Source organism: Chaetomium globosum, genomic scaffold (assembly GCF_000143365.1).
Source record: "Chaetomium globosum CBS 148.51 scaffold_6 genomic scaffold, whole genome shotgun sequence".
Classification (NCBI taxonomy): Eukaryota; Fungi; Ascomycota; class Sordariomycetes; order Sordariales; family Chaetomiaceae; genus Chaetomium; species Chaetomium globosum.
In genome coordinates, this window is record NT_165981.1 from 613,429 (window position 1) to 639,905 (window position 26,477).

Below are 26,477 nucleotides of genomic sequence, written 5' to 3' on the forward strand. Positions count from 1 at the left end.
GGTCTGCGCGCTCTAGGGTTGAGGGCTGCCTAGTTGCTTGTGTTAATTGGGCCGGGTGACGATCACCGATGAAGTGGTCCAAGGGAGATGACAAACCAGATGGTAGAGGGTGGAAGAGAGGTGCGAGTATTGTGTTCAGGTGTTTTTGGAAGACGAGGGCATTGCCTACCCGACGAAGGCGCGATGGTCAGTCGGGGGGAAGAGAAGAGGCGAGAAACTGGGGTCAAAGAGAAGTGGGTTCATTCAGGGGGAGGGGGAGTGATGGGAGTAAGGAGGGAAGGGATCATCTCTCGCTTGATGTACCTAGATGTTGTGGTTTCCAAGCATGAGCAAGGCGGTGAGCCAAGCCGAGCAAACCACCACCTCGGAGAGGACGAAGTCTTGTGATGTCCGTTTTCAGTGTCCGTTTTCAGACGAAGTGTCCTGGATGCAACGACGTGCTGCGGGGATTCAATAGTCAATACGAGGATAGTGGCAAGGGCTCGGCGAGGCTATTTCGGGTTGGATGTCAAGATTGGGAGGAGGGGAAGGTAAGGGGTAGGAATGTCGGAACGTGGCCGTCTTCAGCCGTGATGCCCGATATCACTCATATGAGAAAGCCGGTGGTTCGGCACCGTGGCGCGGGTCGAGGCGGGTATTGGTGGGAAAGTAAGCCTACCCGAGCGAAGCACACCATAAAGTATCAACAACATGGTCGGACAGGGATGGCGGGAAGTAACAACGGGTGGAGGTCGCCGAGGGTGGTGGGGTTGTAGAAAGCTTGCTCCATGATGCCAAGCGAGTTATCCGCACGGATGGACCTTTACAGAATCGGGGTTTTTCAACTTTGCTGTCGGTCAGCCACACAGGTCCAGCCTGGGCAGGCTAAGGCATGTGTGACTGCAAGTGTAAGTGTGTAAGCCATGGGGGGTATTGTGCCCCGCAATTTTGAGCGAACTGGAGCTTGAAGTGCGAAGGTGTGCCATTTTGGTTACATCACGACATCGTGGTGGGGGCGGTGCGGGTCGTTCTGCATTTAGAGTCGCTTTGCAGCCGCATGTGGTTGTGGGTTTGACGAGATCCATGGACCTCGAGGTTGGGGTGGTGTGCCTTGAGGTTGTTTTGTTGGGTTCTCGTCGGACGTTGTGCTGCAGAAGTGGGGGAGCAAAGTTCGGTCTGTGGTACGGAATAAGATGGCGTCGATCAGTGGATCGTTTCTCCAAATCAAGCTTGGCTTTCCCGCTCAGCTGCTGTGCCAGGCGAAAAAGCTTGTCTTCGTCTGAAGAGTTGTGGTTGGATAATGTGCAACACCAGCAGGGTTTAACCCCAGCCCCACAGCTAAAAACAGAATCCACCAAGAACGCCAAGAGTAAGCCTCAACGTCAGATCTCTCCGACAACGGTCAACCTTTTTCGTGCCACTCCCAACGGCTGGAAAAAGCTGGACGGGAGCCCCAGTGGCTCAGCAGGTCTTTCTTCAAAATCCGCCTTGTTTATTTCCTTGCTTTACCAATCGCAACAGCTGACGTGCTTTCCCCGCGCGCCCCACAGCCACGCGGTGAACTTGGGCAACCGTGACTGCCGAATGGCGGAAGGAATAGAACATAGCAAGTCGCCCAAGTAGGGTTAGTTTGGAAATAAATTTAGGTGACACGGCCCACACACCCTTTCGAATTTACCATGTTCGAGAAGAAAACTTGGCTCGATCTCAATGTGACTGTCCCAACTTCCATCAGTCCGATCTGATGTTGTGCAACCCAAGAAACCGACCCAACAGCAGCGCGCGAAGCCGACGCATGCAGTACCTGGATCTTCTGTTTCATTTTGACAGCCCACGTTTCATTGCAGCGCAATTCGAATACATGAGACCGCAGATTTTGTTTTTTGTTGATTAAGCCTCGGTTGTTTAGGGCGTAACGAGCGTTGTTCTCTTACAAGGAATAGCATTAAACTTTTCTAAGACGACCGGTTTCTAACTCACTAAATAACAGATTTTGTCAGTGAGCAAACAGAGGTCGGGCAAGACTGAAGCTCAGACGGTGGAGCAGCCCTCCTAACTAGCAGCTCGCAGCAGATGCGCCCTTGCGGCGGGAAGGATCGGCGGGTTTTAGCCCCGATTTGTTTCTCGATAGCTCAGAGCTTGTTCGAATAAGCTACAGCCCCACGTCTGCTCCAAGTCTCCTCCCATTCCCGCCTCAAGCGAGCAACCCGAGCCATCCGCTCTGCCATCAGAGACAACTCGTGGGTGGCCCTGACCCTGTCACTACCCTGTCATGAGTACATGGGTTAGGTCTGTCTTATGGTGGCGCAGTTGTACTGACCTCCCAATGTAATCATGTACTGAGTTGTGGGAGAACTCCACTCCCAACCTTTTCCTGCTTCCCGCACCGCAACAATGCCTTCAGCTGCCGACGGCTCAGCATACCAACCATGGCATATCATGGTCCCACGAGTCACCGGCATCCTGGTTAGCCCCACCGTTCACTGATCGGTCGCAAAAATAGCTTCGCCATGTTGACGGAAGTTGTCTTCCGGCCAATCGTTCTCAATCCCGACCCCGAGACCCCCATACACTCAGCGGACGACCCTCAAACCACCAACTCTGTCCTTGCCGAGCCATGCTCGTCGTCGGGGTTCAAGATGTAATACGGCTTAACATGCCGACTAGTCGGACTCACCACTGCGGCAGAATTCAATATTGGAACTCTGGACGGTTGCATCATCACCTCCATTGATCCCATCCTTTCATTAGCCAAGGGACTTCTCAACACCCTCACTTGCATTCAGCCCTTGCACTGAGCCCGACCCGCTTTCGGAGAACGGACTCCTTACCAGATTGGTCAGTATCAAGGTGCTTCTCGGATCCCCGGGCCTCGTGTTGGAAACAAAGTTCACAACCGGCCGCCAAGGTTCAGACCACCTGGTTGATGATAAACCCAACGGCCTCCAGGTCTGATCGACATTCTTATGCCCGATATTCGTCCAAGATCAGCAGAGACATTAAGCTCCTGTCGTATCACCATCGCCAACAAACTCCCGGCAATCACCTACCAAAGGTTAAACTCACTTGTCATAACCTTCAACATCTATCGACATCTTTTGCTGCTGTCGATACTTGACGACAGCAACACCAGCACGACCAACAACAACCAACCATCATACCCCCCCCACCTACCCCTTGAGAGTATCTTTACGGTCCATTGTTACTGTCCCCTACCCGCTATCCTGTGAACTAACCATCGCCTTGCTGCGATCTCAGCTTGTTTCAACGCCTTCATCTTTACATTTCTCCTCCTCTCCTCTAAATTGACCCCCTGCCAGAACTTGCCACTCATAACAGGATACGCCCTCGGCCTCATTGGCATCCTTTCAACCTCCACAACCCCGCCACAACCTTGCCTTACCACATTGATATCCTGAGCAAGGCAATCGCCAAAATGCACACCTCCCGGCTCTCCAACGACATCACACGCAAGTCCTTCTGGGCCCAGCGCCTCCAAGCTGTAGAGGCCGCACCAGATGCACCCCTCTTCTTTGACAAGCTTGATGGCACCCCTTCCACCCACCGCCCCGCCGCCGTCGGGCAGGAAGGGTACACCCGCACCAAGGCCGTCATGGCTGTGGATACGGGAAACCTCCAGGAGGCTGCTTCAATGCATAACCTCTCCGAGGACACCCTCGTCCTCGCCGCATGGGCCGTCCTTCTCCGGTCCTACGCCGGCGAGGATGGACCAGTCAGCTTCGGCGTCTGTCTCGACCGTGAGCAGGCTGCCTGGCTGTCAACCATGGCCATGTCTCGCGATGATGGACTCATCGGCGTCATGCGCGCCGCCGAACAGGACATGAAGTTGACCATGGGCCACACTCTACCTTTCCACTCGCTCGGAGCCTTCGCCGACGGTACCGGCTTTGGCACTATCGCAACTGCCATCCACCTCCATTCAAGGAAGCCGAGGTTTCCCGACATGCATTTTCCTGTAAGTTAATCACGATCTGACCCGCTAGAAGTTGGTAGCTGACTTTCAAACCATAGTCTCTGGCAACTGCATTCGTCAACGTCGCGGAGGGCACAATGGTGCATGTTCACCTGTCCTACCGCCGGGATGCCATGTCTGGTGAGCGGGCACAGAGTGTTGTCGACAACTTTGCCCACGTGCTCAACACTTTGACGCTGAAGCTTCGCACGGTTGGCCGTATTGACGCCGACGACCTGCTTGTCAAGTCGATCGACACTGTCAGCCGTAACGAGTACAACCGCATTGTCCAGTTCAGCGCCCCGCTCCCCCCGAAGCTCGATAATTGCGTTCATGACCTCATTCTAGCGAGGTGCGCGAAGCCAGAAAACGCGAACAAAATCGCCGTCGCCGCTTGGGATGGAAGCTTCACCTACGCCGAGCTTGCTCAGCAGGCTTTCCGCCTCGCTGGTGCCATCGCCGGCGCGGCGTACCACCTCAATGCTCGGGCTAACGGACAGCAACTTTTTGTCCCCTTTTACCTGACCAAGTCGAAGTGGACGCCAGTTGCTCTTCTCGGCATCCTCGCAGCTGGTGGTGCCTGTGTTCCACTTGAACCCAGCCACCCCGCTGCTCGTCGCAATGACATTCTGGGCCAGCTCAAATCCCCCATTGTGCTGACCAACGCCGGCCTCCATGATACCCTCGCGAAAAGCCTGGACCAGCAAACCCCCGTTCGCCACCTGATTTGCGTCGACTTGGACCATGATCCCACGGCTGCCGCCCCTCTCCCCCACGTCCAGCCGGATCACCTCTGCTATGTCATCTTCACGAGCGGCAGCACTGGGTCTCCCAAGGGTGTCAAGTGGGAACATAGCACCTTGGCGACTAGCGTCTGGGAGCACGGGCGCGAGTTCCACATGAACGAGCGTACCCGGGTTCTCCAGTTTGCGTCTCACGTTTTCGACGTTTCCGTGGTCGAGCTTATCACGCCTCTTGTTCATGGCGGCTGCATGGTCATCCCATCGGATAATGACCGTATCGAGCCAAAAAGGCTGACCAGGTTTATGGAAAGCATGGGCGTTAACTGTGCACTCTTCGCCGCGTCCTTTGCTCGCCTTCTGAGCCCGGCGGCTCTCCCAACGCTCCGGACCCTCATTCTTGGCGGCGAGTCGATCGGCCAGGAGAACATCGATAAGTGGACTCCGGCACTGGACCGTTTCATCATCGGTTACGGTTCTGCCGAGACCTGCATCAACTGCGCAAAGAACGAGTTCTCCGTCAAGACCCAAGCCAAGAAGCCCTGGAAGGAGTCCCTTGGACATGCGATCGGTGGGCGCATGCTCATTGCCGACCGCTATGACAGCGACAGGCTCGCCCCCATCGGCGCTGTTGGCGAGATCATCGTCGAGGGGCCCATCTTAGCCCAGGGCTACCTCAATGACGAGGCCAAGACTTCCAAGTCGTTCATCCAGAACCCGGCTTGGGCTCGCAAGACGCCTTCCTTCTCGGCCAACTCCAAGCGCCGGTTCTACCGGACCGGTGATCTCGGTCGCCAGGCCATGGATGGATCCATCGCCTTCGCGGGGCGAGCCGACTTTCAGGTCAAGATCCGCGGCCAGCGCATGGAATTGGACGAGGTTCGCTTCCACGTCGTCAAGGCCATGCCATCGGCCGTCGATGTCCATGTTGATGTGATCAGCCCCGTCGGGGATAAAATGCTTGCCGCTTTCCTTTCTTTTGGGACAACCAGCGACCTTGAACAAGGGGTACAGATTCACCCTATTGATGAGGCTCAAGCGGCTGCGTTGCGCAGCATGAAGGACGCCCTTCGTGGGAATCTCCCCGCGGCGGCGGTTCCTAGCTTCTTCATTCCGATTGCCAGTCTCCCCTACCTGGTTTCTGGGAAAGTTGACCGCAGACGACTATTGGACTTTGCCAACAAGTCAACCATCAAGGAGCTCTCTTCCTACTCCAACTTCAAAGCGCAGCCGACTCCCATCGCCACCGCCACCGCTCCCGCTGCGAGGAAACAAACTCCTTCCACACCTCTTACCGCAAATGAGAAGATTCTTGTCTCCTGCTGCAGAGAAGTTTTGAAGTCCCCAGCATTCGGGCCGGAAGACAACTTCTTGATGTCTGGCGGTGACTCTATTTCGGCGATCAAGGTGGCCTCGGCTGCTCGTGATCTTGGGATTAGCGTCACCGTCACTGAGATCTTCAACGCCCCAACCATCCGCGCCTTGGCCCAGGCAACTCCACGTGCGGAAAGCTCGGTTCGGGACGAGGAAATTGACATTCCTGTCGCCCTTAGCCTTCTCCCGAGTGATTTGGTCGACGAAATTGTTCTGGACGTAAAGGCCCGAAGCCCGCCACCGGACAAGGTCTTGGACGTGTACCCCTGCACTCCGCTCCAGGGTGCTCTCATCACCGCCTCTACGATGCGCATCGATGCTTATATCGCACGCCACACGCTGGAGCTTCCCTCTTCGGTCGACATCAACCGCTTCAAGGCCGCCTGGGCTGCGGTGATCCGCCGCCACGACATTTTGAGGACTCGAATCTTTGAAGGCCAGCACGGCGTTGTTCAAGTCGTTTACGACTCTGAGCTTGCATGGCACACCGGGCCTGACCTCGCAGCCTACTGCGAGCAAGACAGGTCTCTTCCCATGAGCTATGGGGACAACCTCGTAAGACTAGGCTTGGTCGGCCGAACCTTCATGTTCACCATACACCACTCTCTCTTTGACGGGTGGTCAATCACGCGCCTATTTGAGGATGTGGAACGGGAGTATGCCGGCCTTGAGGCTCTCGAGGTTTACCAACACAATTTGTACATCCGACACCTGTCTCGGCTCGATTCAGAAACACCCAAGGAATTCTGGACCACCAAGTTGGCATCGGATGGTGGACTGGCCGCTAGCCACTTCCCCCAGTCTATCGGTTCAGCATACACACCGGTGCCTGACTGCGAGGTGAAGATGAAGCTGGCGGTGGCCGACAACACCAAGTCCGAGTTCACCATGCCAACACGCATTCGTGCTGCTTGGGCCCTTCTTGTGGGCCGTTACATCGATTCACAAGACGTTGTATTTGGCGAGACCTTTTCTGGTCGTTCTTCGAGCTTGAAGAATGTCGGTTTTATCGCTGGCCCGACCATCTCCACCGCTCCTGTGCGCATCACCTGGGACAGGGCCGAGTCGATCGACACTCTCCTCCGTCGCGTTCAGGGAGATTTGCTACAGTTTGATGCTTACGGACACATCGGTATCCAAGCTATTTCGAAGCTCAGCTCGTCCGCTGCCGAGGCTTGCCAGTTCCAGCACCTCGTGGTCATCCAGCCGAAGCGGTCATCCTTGCTGTCAAACGGGGATGAGAAGCTGAAGTCTGAGATAGGGTTCCAAAATGTGTCTCTGGACCTGAGAGGTTACCACAGCTACGCCCTCAACATGGACTTCACGCTGGAGGACGATGGTGTCACTGTCACCACCACTTTCGATTCTACCGTATTCAACAAGCAGCAGATCCAATACCTGCAGGCCCAGTTCGGGCATGTGCTCAACCAGGTCTGCCGTGCGCAAGACCTTGCCAAGCAGACCATTGGCAACATTGACTACGCGTCAAAGAAGGACCGAGAGCTGCAGATCAAGAACAACCGCCGCCATAAGATGCAATACGAACAAACGACCCTCCTCCAGGCTTTGGAACGCCACGTCGCCAACCAGCCGACAGCTCCCGCGGTTTATGCATGGGATGGCTCGCTCAACTACCGTGAGCTTGACCGCGGCACGACTGCACTTGCAAACCACCTCACCGCCCTCGGGATTCGGAAGGGTGATTACGTCCCCTACTGTTTCCCCAAATCCGTGTGGGCCACCGTCTCCATCCTCGGTGCGATCAAGATCGGCGCCATTGCAGTTGCTCTCGAGCCTTCGTACCCGGATTCCAGCATCCTGAAGGTCTTGTCCCTGGTAAAGCCGAAGGTGGTGCTTTGCGCCCCTACTTTTTTCTCTAGGATCAAGTCCATGGGCTTCCGACCGTTCGCCGTCGAGGAGAACTCCATCCGCAGCATCTCCCAGCGGGCGGTTAAGAAGCGCTACTCCGTGCAGCCCACTGACGTGGCTTTCGTTGTGTTCACCTCCGGTTCAACCGGCGAGCCCAAGGGCATCGTCCTGGAACACAGCGCTGTCGCCATCATGGGGAAGCAGAACGGTGAGGTGATGGCTATCGACAACAACTCCCGGATTTTGCAGTTCGCCGCCTACGTGTTCGATGTCAGCATCGGAGACCTCGCCGTTTCCCTTTACTGGGGAGCTTGCCTCTGCGTCGCATCCGATCACGACCGGATGAACAACCTCGCCTCCGCTATTAACAGACTCCGTGTCAACCGCGCTTGGCTGACGCCCACGGTTGCTTCTCTGATTTCCCCTGCTGAGTGTCCAAACTTGACATGGCTCTCGGTTGGTGGCGAGCAGCTCAACCAGGCATGCAAGGACATCTGGGAGGGGGTCCCGCTAGTCAACGTCTATGGGCCGGCCGAGGTCACCAATTTGGGAACCTACGTCAAGGTCTCGCGGGACCTGCCCATCACCAACGTCGGCCACGCTAACGGCATCCGCGTTTGGGTTTGCGAATCCGGCAACCCTAAGCAGCTCGCCCCTGTTGGATGCATCGGCGAGATCGTGTTTGAGGGACCCAATACCAGCCGAGGATACCTCAACAATGCTAAGCTGACCGACGCCGCGTTCCCCCAAATTCCTTCCTGGGTTTCCGGCGAAGGCTCCAAGCCGGTACGCATGTACCGCACCGGCGACCTTGCCCGGATAAACGTCGACGGGTCCATCGACTTCCAGGGACGTAGGGACACCCAAATCAAGCTGCGCGGCCAACGCCTCGAAATCACAGCTATTGAGACAGCGCTCCGAGCGTCAATCGACGAACCGGCCGAGCTTGCCATCGACGTGCTTGACCGCACTAGCGTCGGCCGTGACGCCTTCCTCATCGCTTTTCTCCACCTCCCCCAAAGACTCCCGGCACAGGCTGACCCTGCAGCAGGTGTCTTCTCCACGATCAACATCAAGTCCCTGGTTGCCGAGATTCGCTCGAGGTTGGCCCAGACCCTCCCGCCGCATATGCTTCCGACTCTGTTCATTCCGCTGAACCGGCTCCCCAAGTTGGTGTCGGGGAAGATCGACAGGAAGACTCTTCGCCTCGCCGCTGCCAAGCTGACGGATGAGGCGATGGGGGCTTACAAGTCGGACCAGAGCGCGGAGAAGCGGCAACCTTCGACCCAAGAAGAGGCCGTGATGCAGACCTTGTGGGCTAAGGTCCTCCGTCTTCGCGAGGCCGAGATTGGAGTGGATGACAACTTCGTCACCTTGGGCGGTGACTCGATCACTGCTATCAAAATCGTGGCTCAGGCGAGGGCACTCGGCATCACTGTCTCTGTTGCCTCCATTTTCCAGCATGGCACGATTACCAGCCTCTGCGGGTCAATGGGAAAGTCAACAAAGATCAGCGAGGCGGTTGCCGCTGCTCCCCGCCCGAGATTCCAGCACCCGCACCTTACAGATATCGCTCTCCAATGCGGTATCCCCGAGGAGGATATCGAGGACATTTTCCCAACCACGGCCCTCCAAGACGGGATGGTGATGCTCACGGAAAAGAACCCCACGGCATACATCGCCCACCATGTCATGCAACTGCCCAGCTGGGTTGATGTCTCACTCTTCTCCCGCGCTTGGCAGACCGTCACGGATGAGAACCCCATCATGAGGACAAGGATCGTTCCCTCCGGGTTGCAGGTTACGCTCCACGCCGCTCCCATTCAATGGGCCACCCCGCGGTCGAACGACTTGCATGCCTACATCCAAGGCCTCCGCCAGCAGAAGATGGGTTTCGGAACCCAGTTGACACAACACGCCATCCTGCAGAACCCCACTCGCTTTGTCTTCACGGCTCATCATTCTGTTTACGATGGCTGGTCGATGGGTCTGCTTGCCGATGCCGTCACACGGGCTTACAAAAAGCTTGCTGGCATGCCAACCACCCCGAACAAGGACCAGGGCCCTAAGATCAACTTCCACTCCTTTGTTGACTACATTGGGACCATCGACAAGACAGAGGCCAGTGAATTCTGGCGAAACCAGCTCGATGGCGCTGACCCGGCTGCCTTCCCTCCCTCGCTGCCATCTTCCTACCAGCCGCTGGCCAATGCCCTCCTGGAGCGGAAGATCCCATTCCCCAGAATGCAGAAGTCCACCTCGACCACCTCCACCCTCATTCGCACCGCTTGGGCTCTCCTCATCTCGGCTTACTCCGGTTCCCACTCCGATGTCGTCTTTGGTGCTTCAGTCACTGGCCGCAGCGCCCCGCTGGATGGCGTCCTCTCCCTGGTTGGGCCGACTCTCGCGACCGTGCCATTCCGAGTTCCCCTGAACTGGGACGAGTCAGTCAAGGCCCTCTTGAACCGCGTCCAAATGCAGTCTTTTGCTATGCTCGAGTATGAGCAATACGGACTGCAGAATATCAAGAAGGCGGCGCCTTCTGCTGCGGCTGCCTGTGACTTCCAGAGTCTGCTAGTGGTGCACACCGAGTACGACGGCGCCGGCCCCAAGGACCAGCTGGCCTGGAGCTCAGAGCGCGCAACCTCTGACTTCCTCACCAACGCGTTGACCCTCGAGTGCCAACCCATGGGCTCCCAGATGCTGTTGACTGCTTCCTACGACTCCTCCATCATGGATGAGAGGCAGATGACGCGGATGCTCGCCACATTTGACCACATCCTGCGCCAGCTCTGCCAAGGCGAGTTCAACAACAATCTCCGCCTTCAGGACATCGACACCGTCAGCCCCGGCGACCGGGCCGAGATTGCCAGCATCACCAAGACGCTCCCCCTTCTTCTCAACGACCGCGTCCACGACATGTTTGCCCGGCAAGCCGCCGCCACTCCAAACGCCGTTGCGGTGTCCGCTTGGGACGGAGACCTCACTTATCGGGCTTTGGACGACTTGTCCAACACACTTGCCCGCCACCTCCAGTCCCTCGGTGTCGGCCCCGAGTGCTTTGTGCCCTTTGCTTTTGAGAAGTCTAAGTGGGTTCCGGTCACTCAGATGGCCATTCTCAAGGCCGGCGGCGCCTGCGTTCCCGTCGATCCATCGCAGCCCCTGGACCGTCTGCAAAGCATCATTGGCACCCTCGACGCCAAGCTCATCGTGACCTCCGCCTTGCATGCCAACCTGCTGGTGTCCTGCACCCAAGTCCAGCACTTTGTTTCGGTCTCCCAGGAGATGGTCGACCGCCTGCCGCGCCACGGTGGCCCTGCCGTCAACCCGCAGACCTCGCCCAGCTCTGCTTGCTACGCCATCTTTACTAGCGGTAGCACCGGTACCCCCAAGGGGGTTGTCTGGGAGCACGCCACCCTGTGCAGCAGCATGGCCGAGCACGGTGTCGCATTCAACTACTCGACCGACACCCGCGTGCTGCAGTTCTCCTCCCACACCTTCGACGTTAGCGTCTCGGAGCTGTTGACCACGCTTGTCTTCGGCGGCTGCATCTGCATCCCCGACGACTTCACGCGTCTGAACGGCATCGCCGGCTTCATGAACGAGAAGCGCGTCAACTGGACCTTCTTCGCTCCGTCTTTCGCCCGCCTCATGGACCCGGCCACGGTCCCTGGTCTCAAGACCATCGTCCTTGGCGGCGAGGCCCCCGGCAAAGATAACATTGAGAGGTGGTCTGGCCGCCCTGGGCTTGAGCTCATCGTGACCTACGGTCCGGCCGAGAGCTGCATCTACTGCGCCAAGAACAGCGTCAGTGGTCCGCAGATCGATGGTAGCATCGGCCACTCGATCGGCGGCATGATGTGGGTTGCCGATCTCGGCCGCCCGACGGAGCTTGCTCCGATCGGCTCCGTGGGCGAGATTGTCGTCGAAGGTAGCATTCTCGCCAGAGGATATCTCAAGGACCAGGCGAAGACAGCTGCTTCATTCCGCCCGATGCCCGCCAAGTGGGCTAACGGCCGCAGCTCTCGGGTGTACTACACCGGTGACCTCGGCCGCGTCAACTCTGACGGCACGATCAGCTGCTTGGGGCGCAGAGATGACCAGGTGAAGATCCGCGGTCAGCGCGTCGAGCTTCCGGACATCGAGTACCACCTCCGCAAGGACGAGCGCGTTCGCCAGGCGCTTGTCCTCTACCCGCGCTCCGGCCCTTGTGCCAACCACTTGGTTGGAGTTCTATCAATGGTCCAGGAGAAGGCTTCCACCGGCCCCGCCTCGTCAACCGACATCACCATCGCCAATCCCGAGGACTGGGTCAAGATTCCGGATGTTCAGGACACCTTGTCCCAGAAGGTCCCGGTTTACATGATCCCTGCCATCTGGATCGTCCTCAACTCCATCCCACTCATGCCCGCCTCTCAGAAGGTTAACAAGAAGATGGTGAGCGAGTGGACCAAGGCCATGGACCATGCTACCTACGAGCAGATTGCCAGCCGCTCTGCCGGCGGCAGCTCAGACGAACTTCCTGTTATGAACACCGCCCTGGAGGAACAAGTCCGCAACATCTGGAGCGACATCCTCAACGTGGGTCAGAAGACGATCGGGCCGAACACCTCGTTCCTGAGACTCGGCGGCGATTCGATCTCGGCCATGCAGGTCGTGACCAAGTGCAGGAACGAAGGGGTCATGGTCACGGTTCAGGACCTCCTGAAGGCCAAGACCATCGCCGAGTTCTGCGAGCGGGCTGCGCTGTCGACTGGCCAGACCACGACGAGCAAGCTGGTGGAGGAGCCCGAGTCCGACACCCCCTTCGCTCTGTCTCCCATCCAGAAGTGGTTCATGACGCTCGCGCCGAATGCGCCGAACCACTTCAACCAGAGCCACCTGCTTCGGTTCACCGAGGCCGTGGACTTTGGCAGGTTGCAGAGTGCTCTTCTCACAATCGTTCAGCGACATTCCATGCTGCGCGCCCGGTTTGAGCAGGTTGGCGGCAACTGGCAGCAGTACATCTCTTCTGATGCCACCGGCTCACTTGAATGCCGCGACTTCCGCTCTATTTGGACAATGCAGAAGGTCATCGAGTATGCCTCCGAAGCCCAGGCCAGTCTAGATATTACCAAAGGCCCACTCATGGCTGCGGACTTGTACGAGATGACTGACGGAACGGCCGTCCTGTTCATCACTTGCCACCACATGGTCATCGACCTCGTCTCTTGGAGAATCGTTCTCCAAGAACTCGAGGAGATCCTCCGAACCGGTGGCCTGGCTTCGACTCAGAAGCCGCTTGGTTTCCAGACCTGGTGCAAGCTGCTGGAGGAGCGCACTAGCTCTGTGGTTGATGATGTGGATGTTCCTGCTCAGGACTTTGACTTCTGGGGAATTAGCAGCTCTGACAACGCGGCTGCTCAAGTTGTGGAACGAAGCTTCTCGCTCGACGATCAGGCAACGGAGCTGCTTATGGGCAGTGCCAATGAGGCTTTCAACACTGAGCCTTTGGATATTCTCTTGACCGCCGTCGCCCACTCCTTCAACCAGGTTTTCCGTTCCGTGCGCAGCCCGGTCGCCATCTTCAACGAAGGCCATGGCCGCGAGCCGTGGAGGCCCGATATCGACATTTCATCCACAGTCGGCTGGTTTACTTCGATGTGCCCCGTCCTTTTGTCGGACCACAAGGACGGCGTCCTTCGTTCCCTCAAGGAGGTGAAGGATCTCCGCCGCCGGATTCCCGAGAAGGGCCTGCCGTTTTTTACCTCGTTCGCCCAAAACGCTACCACCGGGGTCGAGATCACCTTCAACTACTTTGGCCTCTTCCAGAATTTTGAGCGGCAGGGTGCCCTGCTCAACCGTATGAGCTGGGCCCCCTTCCACGCCCCACCCGACTCCGCTGCTGACGTGCCGCGCTTCTCTATCTTCGATGTCTCTGCTGGTATCGAAAACGGCGTTCTGACGATGAACTTTGGCTTCAACAACCGGATCAAGCACCGGCACCTGGTGCAGCAGTGGGTCGAAGCGTGCTCGGATACCCTAGCCGATTTGATCCAGGCAACGAGCCAGCAGAGGGAGTCTTCTCTTACCCTTGCCGATTTGCCCCATTTCAAGACGACTTATGATGAGCTTTCGACCCTCCTCGAGACCACTCTGCCGGCTGCAGGAGTGGCGGCTGCCAACGTTCAGGACATTTATGCCTGCTCCCCCATGCAGACGGCACTCCTAGTCAGCCAGGCCATGGACCCCACGCTCTACGCCGTCCGTTACGTCTGGGAGGTTGTTCCTAAGTCATCCCAGCGCATCTCGACGGACAAGCTCATCGCGGCTTGGAAGACGACGGTCAAGCAGCACCCCATGCTTCGCACCATCTTTGTCCAAGCCAGTTCCTCCATCGACGGCAAGACGAAGTCGGCTTACACGCAGGTGGTTCTCAAGGACACCGAACCCAGTGTTCTCATCTGCGAAGATGCAACTTCCTTCCCACTCGGTCGGCCGGAGCACCATATCTCCAACGGCCCACCGCACCACGTCGTCCTTTCCCAGCAGCCATCTGGCAAGGTCATGATCCAGCTTGACATCAGCCATACCCTAATCGATGGCTCCTCCGTGAACGCTCTTCTCGACACCCTCGTCAGAGCCTACGACGGCGCCCCCATCGCCACCACCCCGCAGGACGCCTACGGCAGCTACATCAGCTTCCTCGGCCAACAAGACCTCGACTCCTCGCGCCAATTCTGGAAGGCGTACCTCAGCGGCGCCGAACCGTGCCAGTTCCCCGCCCTGGCGACCGCACCCTCCGCTTCTCGAGCGCGCCAACTAGCCCACCTCGACTTCTCCTACCCCCACCCCGCGAAGCTGCACTCCCTCTGCGCCCAGGCCGAAACCACCGCCGCCAGCGTGTACAAGCTCGCCTGGGCCCTTGTCCTGCGCGTCTACACCGGTAACAACGCGCCGTGCTTTGGTTATCTGGCGTCCGGTCGCGATCTCCCCATCGAGGGAATTGCGGAGGCGGTCGGGCCATTCATCAACATGCTAGTGTGCATGGTGTCGTTGGAGGAGGAGGAGAGCGCTGTGGAGGCAGTGCTGAAGACGGCGCATGCGGACTATGCGAACTGCTTGTCGCATCAGCTTTGCTCGCTGGCTGAGATTCAGCGGGGGTTGGGACTAGGTGCGGGAGAGAGGTTGTTTAATACCGTGCTGTCGGTGCAGAGGCTGGCGCCGCCGGGGACGAGTGAGTCGGCGGTGGAGTTCAAGGCGGTGCATGTTGAGGATCCGAGCGAGGTGAGTTATTGGTGGGAACGTGGGTATTTGGTGTTTTGGATGCTAACCACGGACAGTTTGATATTGCCCTCAACGTTGGGGACTCGCCGGACTTTGTCGACGTCAACTTGACTTACAGCACCAGTGTTCTTTCGGCGCACCAGGCCAAGAGTCTTGCCTCAACATTTGCGCTGGCCATCGACAACGTCCTGGAGTCGATCTCCAAACCGATCAAGGCTGTCAGCCTTCTTACCCCTGAGGACCACCAGCAGATCCTCGGCTGGAACAGCACTGTCATCACCGCGGCCGTTCCGGCGCAGTGTGACCAGCTCATTAGCCTTCATCTCCCGACCAAGGGAGGCATGCCCGCTGTTTCTGGCTGGGACTTGTCCCTCACTTACTCCGAGCTGGATAATCTTGCCAGCACCGTGGCACGCCATCTCGTCTCGGAGTATTCCGTTGGGCCCAACGCCATCGTTCCTTTCTGCTTTGAGAAGAGCGCCTGGACGATTGTGGTCATGCTGGGCATTATGAAGTCTGGGGCTGCTTTTGTTCCTTTGGATTCTAAGCACCCCATCGACCGCTTAGTGAGCATTGTCAAGCGAGTACAAGCACCCCTGATTGTCTGCTCAGACCAGCATGAGAACATTGGTCTCGACATCGGCGGCAACCTCACCATTCCCTACCTCCTCATCGGCTCGCGCAGCATCAACACAATCCAGGCATCCAGCCGGGCCAGCCTCTCTCCGGTTGCCCGCCGGAGCCCCTCAGATCTGGCGTACTGCTTGTTCACCAGCGGGAGCACTGGAGAACCAAAGGGTGTTCTCATCCAACACGAGGCGCTGTGCAGCGGGGCAACCATGCATGGCAGAGCCTTCAACTACACCCCCCAGGCGCGCACCTTGCAGTTCGCCTCGTACGGCTTCGACGCCTCCATCACTGAAATCCTCACTACGCTCGTCATGGGCGGCTGTGTCTGTGTCCCCTCCGAGGAGCAGCGCATGGACAAGGACAAGCTGATGGATTTCGTCAATGCCCAAAACGTCAACCACGCGCTCCTCACCCCTTCGGTCCTCGCACTCATGGACCCGTCAAGAATCCCATCCATCACTACCCTCCTCCTCGGCGGCGAGGCTGCCAGCTCCCAACTCATCGACAAGTGGCGCGCCCCCACGCGGCGCGTGCTCATCGCCTACGGCCCGACCGAGTGCACCGTCATCTGCGCCGGCCACGACGTGACCGACCCCGCCACCCTCCGTCCTGGCAAGAGCTCCATCGGTAACAGCGTGGGCAGCGTGGCCTGGATCGGCGACGCCCACGACCACAACAAGCTCGTACCCATCGGCGCCATCGGTGAGCTCCTTGTTGAGGGCCCGATTTTGGCTCGTGGGTACCTTGATGACGAGGTCAAGACCAAGGCCGCGTTTGTTAAGCCGGCCTGGGCTGGTGGATACCGCCGCATGTACCGCAGCGGCGATCTTGTTCGGTACCAGGAGGATGGTACTATGGAGTATCTTGGCCGTCGGGATAACCAGGTCAAGCTCCGTGGTCAGCGGCTGGAGTTGGGTGAGATTGAGGAGCATCTGATCAAGCACGCCGAGGTCCAACAGGGCTCGGTTCTTCTCATCAAGGAGGGTGTGTGCGCCAGCAAGCTTGTGGCTGTTCTGACGCTTAAGGCGTCGACTGGTTCCAAGGTCGCCGGCCGGTTGTCGCTGGCGTCTGACCCTGCCGAGGGTCTCGATGTCTTGGCTGGTGACTATGTCTCTTCCACCACCACCGCTGTTAGCCAGGAGCTCGCCGGTGTGCTGCCGTCCTTCATGGTCCCTTCGTGCTGGATCGTGGCCAGCCAGCTGCCGCTCATGGCCTCCGGCAAGACGGACCGTCGCTTCCTTACCGGTTGCGTCAACAGCATGACTCAGGACATGTACCAGCTGTGCACTGGCATGGGCTCAGACACTTCTGCCGCCGACAAGGAGGAGTTGACACCCGTCGAGAAAACCCTTCGCCAAGTCTGGAGCGCAGTCCTCAACGTCCAGGAGCAGTCCATCAACCCCTCCGCCGGCTCGTTCGTTAAGATGGGCGGTGACTCCATCAGTGCTATGGAGGTCGTCGCGCAGGCCCGCGGCAAGGGCATTCCCCTTCTCATCGAGCAGCTCCTGAAAGCCAAGTCCATCAAGAAGCTGGCTGCTCATTTTGAGAACCTGGATCTGGCCACCAGTCAACCTTCAACAGCCGCGGAGACCTCCACCATGACAGCAACCAGCAATGTCCAGCATAAAGAAGAGGAAGAAGACGACAACATCACTATGTTCGGTTTGTCCCCCATCCAGCGCATGTTTACCCGCCTCTCGCCTGGCGAAAACCACTTCAACCAGAGCTTCTTGCTCAAGGCCTCCACCGACAAAGAACGCCTCACCGAAGACCACGTGGGCCAAGCCCTGGATGTCGTTGTCAAGCGCCACGCCATGCTCAGGGCTCGCTTCCAAAAGCTTGGGCGTGCCTTCAAGCAGTGGATCGAGCCCGTGGTGGAGGATTCGTACATCTTCCGCTCTTGGGATCTGCCAGCCTCCATTGTTGAGTTCTCGGCCGAGGCCGTTGAGCAAATCCGCGAGACTCAGCAGTCGTTGGATCTCGAGAATGGCCCCGTGTTTGCCGGCGATTTGCTGAACATCGGTGATGAGCAGTATCTCTTCCTGACGGCTCATCATCTTGTCATTGACCTCGTCTCATGGCGTGTCGTGATCAAGGACCTTGAGGATTTCCTCGTCGAAGGAGCCATCTCGGCTTATCGCAGCATGTCCTTCGAGAAGTGGTGTGGACTGCTCAACACGCACCGCAAGTCATTGACCGGAACTGCGACGGTCCCCTTCGAGGTGGCCAACCCAGATTACAAGTACTGGGGCATGGCTGGCAAGCCCAACTACGCCAAGGACTTTGAGCATCACCAATTTGTGCTCTCTACCGCCACTTCAGAGTTGCTTCTTGGGCCTTGCAATGACGCCCAGGGGACGGAGTCGCTTGACTTGTTCTTCGCCGCAGTGATGCACTCCTTCGCAGCAACCTTCCAGGACCGGGATATCCCACCCATTTATAACGAGGGCCATGGTCGCGAGCCGTGGGATCCGTCCATCGACCTCTCCCGGACTGTTGGATGGTTTACCACCATTGCTCCGGTTTGGGTCGACAGCCGCCGCTGCAACAAGGATATTTCGGAATACGTCAAGCAAGTCAAGGATGTCCGGCGCAACACCCCTTCTAAGGGCTTCTCACACTTCAGCTCCCTCGATCTCGAGCGCAAGCCATTCAGCATTGAGGTGTCTTTCAATTACTTCGGATCCTTCCAGCAGCTGGAGCGCAAGGATGCCCTTCTCAAGCAGGTACACTTCCGCAACATCGAGATCGATTCATTCGAGGTTAGCGAGAAGCACAAGAAGTTCTCGCTCATTGACATCAACGCCGAATGCGAGAACAACCAGCTGGTCTTCACTTTCAGCTTCAACAAGACCATGAGCCGCCGCGACGACGTCGAGCGCTGGATTGGTAACTACCAGAAGAGTCTTGAGCACATGGCCCGGGTCCTTGGGTCCCGCGACGCCGACTCTCTCAGCATCAATGAGTTCGAGGTTTCGGAGGGCCTAGGCCTGCAGCTCAGCCAAGACCCAGCCCTAAAGGCACTGGGGATTACGGACCGCAACGTGGAGGACATTTACCCCTGCACACCCTCACAGCAGGGCATGTTGCTGAGCCAGAGCAAGGATGCTGACATGTACTGGTTCCGGTCAGTCTACGAGGTTGAGTCCAACACTAACACCCCCATGACCCTCCACGATTTTCGGCAGGCCTGGAAGGCCGTCGTCCGCCGCCACCCTGTACTGCGGACAATCTTCGTTGAGCAGGAGTCGACCGATGGTCTCTATGATCAGCTCGTCCTCAAAGACTACGAGCCGGACGTTATTGAGGATGAGATCCGCGCTTCGATGGGCGAGACTGACCTGGCCGAGATCCTGAAGATCAAAGAAATCCCGGCGGACATGCTCTGCCGCCGCGCACCTCAACACCAACTCCGTCTTGTGCGTCAAGCTGGCACTGGCAGAGTATTCTGCAGCTTCCTCCTCAGCCACGCCATCGCCGACGGCGGGTCCCATGCCATCATGCTCCGAGACTTCAGCACCGCTTGCCAGGCCCGGCCCCTGGGCACCACGAAGCCCCTGCTCAAGAACTACACCGACTACATCCAATCCCGGGACACCGCTGCGGACATCGACTTCTGGAAGACATCGCTCAAAAGCGTCGACCCCTGCTTCCTACCTACCGACAACGAGTTGCCCGCGGAGAAGATTCTCCACAAGGCCGAAGTGCCTGTGGATCGGATCAGCTACACCAAGCTGCAAAGCGCCGCCCGCAACCTCGGAGTCTCGTTATTCAGCTTGCTGCAGGTCACCTGGGGGTTGACCCTCCGCGAATATGTCAACGCCGACCGCGACGAGGCCTGCTTTGGCATTGTTACCTCGGGCCGCGATCTCCCGGTCAAGGAGATTGGCGACATTGTTGGCCCATTGGTCAACATCCTGGTCTCAAGGGTTGCTCTGCCGCAGGATCAGACTATCGCGCAGATTGCCGAGGCTGTTCACGACAATTTCATTGATAGCCTTGCGCATCAGACATCCTCGCTCGCCGAGATTACGCACGAGCTTGGCTTGGGTACTCTCTTCAACACAGGCATGACCTTGCAGAAAGCCATGCCTGGTGGTGAGGATGCGTCGGCCGTGTCATTCCGGCCTCTTGGTGGTCAGGATCCGACTGAGGTTAGTTTTGACAGTCCATCGGGGATTAGCTGTGGGTTGCTAACGAGAAATAGTTTGACATGGTTGTCCAAGCCCTTGACAATGGCCAAGCTCTGAGGCTGCACATGAGCTACTGGTGCGACAAGGTCTCCGACGACCGCGCCGGCAACATGGCAGACACTTTCGCCTCCATCCTATCACAGATTGTCCAGAACCCCGACATCAAGCCTGTCGACCTCCATATGGCTTCCGACAAGGATGTCCAGCAGCTCTGGAACTGGAATGCATCTCTCCCCGCAGCGCTGGACCTGCGCATTGAGGATATGATTTCTCAGCGCACGGCAGAGAACCCCTACCAGGAAGCACTCTGGTCTACTCAGGATGTTCTGACCTATGAGCAGCTCGATCTCTTGTCAAGCAGAATTTCCCAGGGCTTCCTTGCGGATGTCGAGCGCGAGGAGGTCGTGCCGCTTTGCTTCGAGAAGTCCATCTGGATCGTCGTGGCTATGCTTGCCGTTCTGAAGGCAGGGGCCACAGTCGTCCTCATGGACCCTTCTCATCCGCTCGAGCGCCTGCGATCTATTGCCAACACAGTCAAGGCGAAACGCATTCTTGCTTCCCCTTCCCAGGCCGACATGTGCCTTAACCGTCTTGGCCTCCCCACCGTGGCCATCTCTAAGGACATGTTTAACCGCCGATCTGGCGTACCCGGTACCGCACCGAGGTCGTTCATGACCAAGCGGGCAGTCAAGTCGAGCCGTGATGCGGCTTACGTCGTCTTCACGAGCGGTTCCACTGGCACCCCCAAGGGCTCCGTTACCGAACACCGCTCCTTCTGCACCGCGATGCAGGGTTATCACCAGGCCATTGGTCAGCTTCCCGGCGAGAGGGTGTTGCAGTTCGCTTCCTACAGCTTCGACGCCAGTTTCCTGGAGATTCTTGGGTCTCTGATGGTTGGTGCGACCGTCTGTGTTCCGACCGAAGAGGAGAGATCCGACCAGCTCGTCTCTTTCATCAACCGGTCCGCGACGACCTTCGCCGTCATTACGCCCACCGTCGCGTCTCTCTCTGGAGCCTGAGGCTGTTCCCACTGTCGCCTGCCTTTGCGCTCTGCGGCGAGCCCATGACCACCTCCCACATTACTACTTGGTCCAACAAGATCCGTCTTGTCAATGCTTTTGGACCAAGCGAGTGCTGTGTCGGCAGCGCTGCAAACTCCTTCGTCAACGAGCAGTCCAGCCCCAAGTGCATAGGCAAGGCTGTCTCCTGCTGCTACTGGGTGGTTCACCCCAAGAACCACAACCGCCTCGCCCGCATCGGCAGCGTTGGCGAGCTCACTCATTGAAGGGCCTATTCTCGCCCGGCACTACCTCAATGAGCCGGTCAAGACCAAGGATGCCTTTATCGCCAACCCCGAGTGGGCCACTCCGGGCCGTGCCACCCGACTTTACAAGACCGGAGACTTGGTCTCACAGAACGCCGATGGTTCCTTCCAGTACGTCGGGCGCAAGGACACCCAGGCCAAGATCCGCGGCCAGAGACTTGAGTTTGGCGACATCGAACAAGCCTTCAGAGAAGTTGTTTCTGGCATCGAGAATGTTGTCGCCGAGATTGCCCAAGAGGGCCACCTCGTCGTCTTCTTTTCTGCCAGGAACACCAACCTCGGCGAGTTTGACGTATCTGCTATTCAGGAGAAGTTGGGTCAGAAGATCCCTGCTTACATGGTGCCGTCGGTCATCATGCCCCTGGAGCAGATTCCGCTCATGCCTTCGGGCAAGGTGGATCGCAAGAAGCTCAAGGCTCTCGGAGCCAACATGCCCGCCCAACCGGAGAACAGGGCTGGTCGCCTCCCCACGACCGAGATGGAAGTCGCCTTGGCAGCCCTCTGGAAGGATGTCATGAAATCGGCCCCTGCCCGCATCATGGCCGACGACAGCTTCTTCCACATTGGCGGCGACTCTTACACCGCCATGAAACTGGTCACCGCGGCACGCGCGAAGGGTATCTCCCTCAACGTCGCGGCGATCATGCAGACACCCAAGCTCTCCGACATGGCTAAGAAGGCGACGAACACGGCCGGCGCTAACCTCACTCCTTTTGACGCCGAGGCCACTGCCCCATTCAGCATGGTTAAGTGGACCTCGGAAGTCGAGGAAGAGATTATTCGGCAATGTGACGTCCCGGCCGACGCCATCGAGGATGTCTATCCTTGCACGCCCCTACAGGAAGGCCTCTTTGTGCTTTCGGTGAGGCAAGCCGGCGCATATGTCGCCAGGCACTGCTACCAGCTCCCACGCAGCCTGGACCTCGCCCAGTACAACAGCGCATGGAACACCGTTTATGAAGCCAACGCCATCCTGCGAACCCACATCGTGCAACTGGAGAACGCGGGCGGCAAGAAGCGGGGAGGCCTCTACCAGGCCGTCATCAACAAGCCCCTCGTGTGGCAACGTGCCAGCTCGCTCGACGAGTTTGCCGCAACCCGCCCAGTTTCCCTCGGCGGGCCCCTAGCCGAATTCGCCATTATTGAGAACCCATCCGCGCGGTACCTCGTGCTCACCATGCACCACGCCGCCTACGACGCCGCCTCCCTTGGCATGCTTCTCACCGACGTCGAGGCCGTCTACGCCGGCAACTCTCTCCCCTCCAAACCCGCCTTCCGCGAATTCATCCACCAACTCCAAGCCACCCCGCCCCAAGAAACCCTCAACTTCTGGGCATCTTACCTCGAGGGCGCCCAACCCCCAACGTTCCCCACCATCCCCTCCGGCCACGTCCCCTCGGCGACATGCACCTTCGAATCCGACCTCGCACTCCCCACCACGCCCAGCACCAAAGCCTTCACCACCGCGACCCTCATCCGCGTGGCCTGGGCCCTCGTCCTCGCCCACCACGCCAACACCACTCCCGGCAACAGCGACATCATCTTCGGCGAGACCCTCAGCGGACGCAGCAACGACTCCGCCGCCGACATGCAAGGCCCCATGATCACCACCCTGCCCATCCGCTGCACACTCGACAACAACAACACCACCACCACCGATATCCTCTCGCGCATGCAATCCGCCCTGGTGGAGATGATCCCGCACCAGCACGCGGGCATCCAAACCATCCGTCTCGCGAGCCCCAGCGCGGCCGCGGCGTGCGGGTTTACCTGTTCGGTGACGATCGCGCCGGAGGCGGTGGCGCCGGGGAGTGGGTCTGGGTTGGGGCTGGTGCCGGTGGAGTTGGGGGCCGCGCCGGTGATGAGCTATCCGTTGGCGGTGCAGTTTATTTTGATGGGGGGCAGAGGGTTGAAGGTGGGGGTTTATTATGATGGGGCGTTGGTGGATGGCGGGGAGGTAAGGGAGATGGTGGCGCAGTTTGGGAGGGTTTTGGGGCAGTTGGGGGAGGGGGGGGAGAAGATGGTGGGGGAGATTGAGTTTGATGTTGATGGGAGTGTGGATGTGGATGTGGATGTTGTGGGTGGTGGTGTTGGTGGTGGTTTTACGCCGGCTGGTGTTGATGGTGGGATGATGGGCCGTGATGTGTTGGGGGTGTTGAATGAGGAGATTGAGGACTTGTTGGACGAGATCTCGTCGCAGGAGTTGAGCAAGCCGAGCACGGAGACGTCGGGCTCGGAGGTGATGCTTGCTGTGAATACGGGGAATTTGGAGAGCGAGATGAAGCAGCTGTGGGCGGATATCTTGGGGATGCAGGTGGATGAGATTTCGGCGACCGACAATTTCTTCCATCTCGGCGGCGACTCCATTGCCTCGATGCGGCTTGCTACTGCTGCCGAGCGCAAGCAGATCAAGGTCAACGTCTCCGACATCTTCCAGCACCCGACCCTGGAGGAACTTTGCGAGTTCGCAGCGCAGGCTCACCCCAACGTTACCGCTCAGGATGACACTATTGTCCCCGAGCCGGTATTCCAGGATGAGTACCAAGCGTTTGGGGTGATCGATTACCTTGGATTGGAACAGGAGGAGGTGGTGGAGACCGTTTGCAGACAGCTCTCCGTCTTCCCTGGAGACGTCGAGGACATCTACCCGGCAACCGACTACCAAGCTTGGGCTATTAGCCACGGCCTGATGAGGAGCAGAGGCAACACCAACTACTTCCTCTTCCGGCTCCATGGCAACCTCGACACTTTCCGTCTGGAGCAGGCCTGCAGAAAGATGGTTGCGGCCAACCCCATCCTTCGCACCCTCTTCACGACAATGCGCGGCCAGGTCATGCAGGTTGTGCTGCGCTCTTACCAGATCGAGTTCCTACGCTACGGCAGCGAGCACTCGGCGGACGACAACTTCATCAACTGGCTCGTGGAGCAGGACACCCAGCGGTCGGCTTACCTCTCGCAGTCGATCGTCCGCTTCAAGCTGGTTCTGCACGCCGATGGCCACTACGTCCTCATCATGCGCATGTCCCATGCCCAATACGACGGCATGTGCATGCCGCTACTCATCCAGGACCTCGAGAAGTGCTACAACGGACAGGACCCCATGCAACGCCCTTCCTTTGGCAAGTTCATTCAGGGCGCCGCAGTTAGAGAGGAACAGGCCGTCAACTTCTGGGGTAACTTGCTTGAAGGCGCGTCCATGACCGAGATCGTCGAGCACTCCGGTCCATCCCACAAACACAACGTGGACACGATCCGGACCCGGACGATCGCTCCGATCCCGGTCAACGTGGCGGGCATGTCTCAGGCAACACTCGTCAAGGCCGCTTGGGCACTCGTGCTCGCCAAAATGTCTGGCCAACGGGACATTGTGTTCGGAAATCTCATCTTTGGCCGGAACATGCCCGTTTCTGGCATCGAAGACATCGCCGGCCCTTGCATCAACATTATCCCGGTGCGGGTTGGTGTCAACGCCATGGACAGCATCCACGACCTTCTCGCACTAGTGCAAGAGCAACAAATGGCTGCGATGCCACACGAAGGCCTCGGCTTCCGTCGCCTGGTCAAGAACTGCACCGACTGGCCGGACTGGACCCGATTCAGCTCCGTTGTCCAACACCAGCAGCTTGGCCGCGATGGCACGGAGGGTCAAGAGTTCAAGCTGTCCGATAACTTGAAGTGTGAGATGGGCGTGCTCGGCCCTGCCTACGACTCTTCGGATCTCTGGGTTCAGACCACGCCGCACAAGGACTCATTCAAGGTCGAGATCGGTTCCTGCAGCTCAGCTTGTTCCAAGCCTGCCGTGGCCGAGATGCTTCTCGACAAGCTCTGCGCGACTCTCAGCATCTTCGCGTCGATCTCAGCCGGTAGCAGCCCCCACCTATGGGAGCTCCTGGCCCGTGACGGCGCCCCCTTGATCCCTATCAAGTCCTCGATCGTCGAACAGGTGTGGGGCAAGGTCCTTCCCGACGCTGACGCCATTCCTTGGGACACACCATACTTCGACATCTGGGGTGACGAGATTGCCCCCGCGCGCTTCCTCGAGGAATACGCCGAGCACGGCCTGCACTTCGACATGGAAGACATCCTCGAGAACCCCACCAAGCAAGCGCAGATGATGCTCACCTCGCGGCACCAATCCGACAAGAACCGCGGCCGCAGCCCACGCCCGGCACCCGCGCCCATCCCAACCCGACCGCGCGCCGCCACCCAAGAGACACTCCAAAGCGCGACTGCCACCACCAACGCGCGCGGCTTCTGGATCCTCGACAACAGCTCCAAAAAGACCAGCCGCGCCAGCAGCAGCCAGCGTAGCCCCGTCCCCGGCTCGCCCATGGTCTCCTCTCCACTAGTCGCCTCGCCACGCATAATGGGCACGCTCCCACCGCGACGCAAAAACACCATGGGCTTCGCCCCGCCCAGCCGGCGCACCACGGCCCCTTACCCCACGGCCTACACGCCCACGACCGCCAACTCCAACTACAGCCTGAGCAGCTCCACGGCGTCCTCCACAGCGGGCGGGCCCGTGTCCACTCAAAAACACGCACAGGGGCCCGGGGCGGGGCAGGGGGTGATGGGCCAGACCTGGGCGGACCGCAACAAGTCGTATGCGAGCATCAGCCCGCCGCCGACGCCGGGTTCGAGTGCCGGGTCGGTAGGGTCCGCGAGCAGCCCGCGCAGCAGCGCGCTGCGGCCGTTTAAGTTGCCCGAGTTTGCGCAGGCCGCGGCGACGGCGGGTGGTGCCGAGGCGGAGAGGCCAAGGTTGAGGAGGAAGAAGGTGAATTCGTTTCCGGTGGGGTTTGGGCAGGGGAGGTGGTGAGTGAGGGTTTGTGAAGGGAAGGGGATGAAGGGGTGGAATGAAAACTACAAAGAGGAAAAAAAAAAAAAAAAAAAAAAAAAAAAAAAACAGAAGGAAAGGAAGAAGAAAGAAAAAAGCAAGGGACAAGGGGTGAAAGACACGGATTTAGGGGTCACTCGCTTTTGTTGCGAATGGGTGTCGGTGTTCTGGTGGTTTTGTTTTCATTGGGTTTTTGGTGTTTGGTGCTGGTGGTGTAGCATACTGTTTTTTGGGAGGCTCTAGCTCGTTTGATATTGGCGTTCTTAACATCCTATGATGAAGTGGAGGTTACAGT

At 58.4% G+C, this 26,477-nt stretch overlaps 1 protein-coding gene across 1 annotated transcript; it reads left to right on the top strand.

The window, feature by feature from the left end:
* Nucleotides 1–3,415: 3,415 nt before the first annotated feature.
* Nucleotides 3,416–26,164, top strand: CHGG_08540 (uncharacterized protein; the record flags this gene model as incomplete). Its single annotated transcript, XM_001226466.1, has 5 exons — nt 3,416–3,955; nt 4,012–15,201; nt 15,258–19,985; nt 20,039–21,019; nt 21,218–26,164. 5 exons carry the CDS (start codon nt 3,416–3,418, stop codon nt 26,162–26,164), a joined length of 22,386 nt encoding a protein of 7,461 aa, XP_001226467.1.
* Between the last annotated feature and the right edge of the window lie 313 nt (nt 26,165–26,477).